General features: G+C 51.1%; 1 protein-coding gene across 1 annotated transcript in view; it reads right to left on the minus strand.

Moving 5' to 3' along the window:
- Window positions 1-230: 230 nt before the first annotated feature.
- Window positions 231-4,103, minus strand: part of IL10RA (interleukin 10 receptor subunit alpha) — a 13,980-nt gene continuing 10,107 nt past the window's right edge. The window contains exon 7 of the mRNA XM_007456332.1: window positions 231-1,263. Coding sequence (XP_007456394.1) covers window positions 337-1,263 — 927 coding nt within the window. The 3' untranslated portion in view covers window positions 231-336. The remainder of the gene's footprint in view (window positions 1,264-4,103) is intronic.

Below are 4,103 nucleotides of genomic sequence, written 5' to 3' on the forward strand. Positions count from 1 at the left end.
TGGCCTCACCACAACTCCAAAAAGCCCCATGACTCCCCTGAGCAAGTAGTCCTTTACAATATGGGAAGTGTCCCAAGGAGGTGGAGATCTCTGCCCTGCCCTTCTCAGCTCCGCCAGGGTCTGCAGGGCCCCATCTGCAGAGGAGGCCAATGCCACATATGTACCCTGTGCTAGGTTAGTTTCCTCCTGCCCTGGACACTTACCGGGCCTGGCGCTGGCCTCACTACGCTTGCAGAAAAGTGCTCAGACTGGCCTCGTGCTTCACTTTCATCCCCTGGGGCCCCTCTGGGTCCAGGCAGGGTGCAGCGGAAACCAAAAGCAGCCCTCTGGCCTGAGTCACTCACTTGAGTGCAGGCTGGAGATCAGTGGCAGGGCGACCAGGTCTGAGTCAAAGCTGCCCAGGAGACCGCCTGGGGCTGCCACACAGTCCAGAGGGGCAAGATCATGAGCAAAGCTCCAGTCAGATGCTCCAAGGTCACCACAGCTGGTCAAGCCCAGGAGTGACCAGTCCTCAGTTGGTGGGTTCCACTGTCCAGCTGGGGCCCCTGAGGGAGTGAGAGTCATTTCTGGGGGGTCCTGTTTCAAATAGCCCTTGGCCAGGGCTGGTAGAGGCCAGTCCGCCTCAGCATCCACACATGTCCTGAATCTGGGGCCAAGGCCAGCTGTTGAGGAGGACTCCTCTTCCAGGCCGCCTGCCTCGGCTGCCCTCCCCTCTGGGCACCGGGTCTGCTTCAGGTAGCCCTGGAAGGCCCCTGCAGCTGGGTCTTCTCCCGCAGCCACCTCCGATCCCAGGGGACTAACATGGTCCAAAGCTGAGCCACCCTGAACATCCTCAGGCTGCCCCTCAGGGTTCTGGACCAGGCCAATGCCACTGTCAAGCTGGTCCTGGCTGTCGCTCCCCACCTGCGGCTCCCAGCTGGGCTCCGTGCCAGGACTCAGGTTGGGCTCCTGCAAGCAGATCCCGCTGTCTGTACTTTTGCTGCTGCCGCTACTGCAGCTGTTTTCCAGCAACTGGGTCGCCCCCTTCCCCAAAGTACCCCCAGCCAGGGGGTGGGGGGCAGGGAGGTGGAACTGGGGCTCATCAGTCTGCAGGGATGGCTTGGTACTGCTGAAGCCACTGTCCGTGCTGCCGTGCAGCTCCGAGTTCCTCAGCTCTGGGGACACCTTGGGGAAGGCCTGCTCATCGAGGGGATGAATGGTGTCTTGGGTCTCTGGGCAGGAAAGCTGGCTGACGAGGCTGAAGGGACTGGGCTTCTTGAAGACCTGGGGAGGAGGGCGTAGAGTGAGGGGTGGGAGGGTCACCTGCAGGAACCCGCCCCAGTGTGGCCATGGGAGGCCAGGGGTTCAGGAGGTACTGCTCCAACAGAGGGGGTCCTGCAGAGCCTGGAGTACACTGCCACTTGTCCTTTTGGTTTCGGTTCAGAATTGAGTTTTCCTCCTCATGCAATTCTCAGTTTGACTCGGGCCAGATACCTAAGAAGCCTGTATTCTCGGAGTTCAGACAGAATGACAGGCAGAATGGGAGGCTGCAGGGAAAGGTGAACATTCTCAGGAGGCTCCATCAGCAGTGCTTTTCAAACCCGAAAGCAGGCTGGACCCATTGAGATCTAGAAATGTGTTTCAGACTTTTTTTCACTTATGACCCCAAGTAAGAAATACGTTACACAATAACCTGTATATAAATAGCCCATAAATATATAACTCATATATGATTGAAACCAATTTCACAAAATAATACTTATCGTTACTACCTGTGCACTGTGATCTATTGTATTGCCCTGTCCTATCCTATCCCATGTTATTCATTTCATCTCTTATAACGCTGGATGTGAGACACCGAGTTAATTTCCCCACTCCCTGAGTGACTCACACAAACACAGCCTGGCTGCAGCGTGGGGCAGTGAAACAAGCAGAGCTAGCAGCTGAGGGGGACTCGCTCCCCATTAATTGCCCAGAGTCCCAGGGAAGTCACTTAACCTCTCTCCCCCTTGTTCTTGTGCCCCAGCCGCACTGGTGTTCCTTTTGCTCTGGACAGTGCTGTCTCAGGGCCTTTGCACGGGCTACTCCTGGTTGGAATAATCTTCTCCTAGCACTTTGTATGGCTGTATCCTCCTTATCGTTCAGGTCTCAATTCAGACGTCATCTCCTCAGAGAGACTTTCCCAATCACCCTTGCTAAAGCAGTGCTCCAGACACTCTCTTCCCACTAACCCAGTTTATTTTTTCCTAGCACTTAGTTCCTGGAGTTATTTTTTTTGTTTTTTGTGCCCCCACACGCACACACACACACACACACACACAGTCCCCAACCCCAACAGAATAGAAACTTCTTGAGGGCAGGAGTCGTCTGTTCTTATTGGCCACTCTGTTCCCAGAGCTTAAACTGAGCTGGCACATAGTAGGCACTCCAAAGGTTTGTTGACTGACTTACTGACTCACTGTTGCACATCTGCCCTTGTTCCTTCTGTACGTGATGACTCTAATGCAACTCTTATTGGTTGGATCCCTATTGATATCATGTGGCTTTGTGACTAAGGATGCGTATTCTGGAGCCAGACTTCACGGGTTCCAATCCCAGGTCTGCCTCTTATCAGCTGTGTCACCTTGGCCAAATCATTTATCCTCTCTGTGCTTTAGTTCCTCCTATGCAAAATGGAAATAATGACAGTATTGCCTTCTCAAGTTGTGGTTCAGGCATGTAAAATACTTAGAACAGTGCCTGGTACAGAGAAAGCACTCAATAAACACTTGGTGAATTGAATTTTACTCTCCAATAATTCTCTAAAGAAGTATTATTAGGGCTTCCCTGGTGGCGCAGTGCTTGAGAGTCCGCCTGCCGATGCAGGAGACGCGGGATCTAGAAATGTGTTTCAGACTTTTTTTCACTTATGACCCCAAGTAAGAAATACGTTACACAATAACCTGTATATAAATAGCCCATAAATATATAACTCATATATGATTGAAACCAATTTCACAAAATAATACTTATCGTTACTACCTGTGCACTGTGATCTATTGTATTGCCCTGTCCTATCCTATCCCATGTTATTCATTTCATCTCTTATAACGCTGGATGTGAGACACCGAGTTAATTTCCCCACTCCCTGAGTGACTCACACAAACACAGCCTGGCTGCAGCGTGGGGCAGTGAAACAAGCAGAGCTAGCAGCTGAGGGGGACTCGCTCCCCATTAATTGCCCAGAGTCCCAGGGAAGTCACTTAACCTCTCTCCCCCTTGTTCTTGTGCCCCAGCCGCACTGGTGTTCCTTTTGCTCTGGACAGTGCTGTCTCAGGGCCTTTGCACGGGCTACTCCTGGTTGGAATAATCTTCTCCTAGCACTTTGTATGGCTGTATCCTCCTTATCGTTCAGGTCTCAATTCAGACGTCATCTCCTCAGAGAGACTTTCCCAATCACCCTTGCTAAAGCAGTGCTCCAGACACTCTCTTCCCACTAACCCAGTTTATTTTTTCCTAGCACTTAGTTCCTGGAGTTATTTTTTTTGTTTTTTGTGCCCCCACACGCACACACACACACACACACACACAGTCCCCAACCCCAACAGAATAGAAACTTCTTGAGGGCAGGAGTCGTCTGTTCTTATTGGCCACTCTGTTCCCAGAGCTTAAACTGAGCTGGCACATAGTAGGCACTCCAAAGGTTTGTTGACTGACTTACTGACTCACTGTTGCACATCTGCCCTTGTTCCTTCTGTACGTGATGACTCTAATGCAACTCTTATTGGTTGGATCCCTATTGATATCATGTGGCTTTGTGACTAAGGATGCGTATTCTGGAGCCAGACTTCACGGGTTCCAATCCCAGGTCTGCCTCTTATCAGCTGTGTCACCTTGGCCAAATCATTTATCCTCTCTGTGCTTTAGTTCCTCCTATGCAAAATGGAAATAATGACAGTATTGCCTTCTCAAGTTGTGGTTCAGGCATGTAAAATACTTAGAACAGTGCCTGGTACAGAGAAAGCACTCAATAAACACTTGGTGAATTGAATTTTACTCTCCAATAATTCTCTAAAGAAGTATTATTAGGGCTTCCCTGGTGGCGCAGTGCTTGAGAGTCCGCCTGCCGATGCAGGAGACGCGGG

Source organism: Lipotes vexillifer, unplaced genomic scaffold (assembly GCF_000442215.2).
Source record: "Lipotes vexillifer unplaced genomic scaffold, Lipotes_vexillifer_v1.1 scaffold753, whole genome shotgun sequence".
In the NCBI taxonomy this organism is placed as follows: Eukaryota; Metazoa; Chordata; class Mammalia; order Artiodactyla; family Lipotidae; genus Lipotes; species Lipotes vexillifer.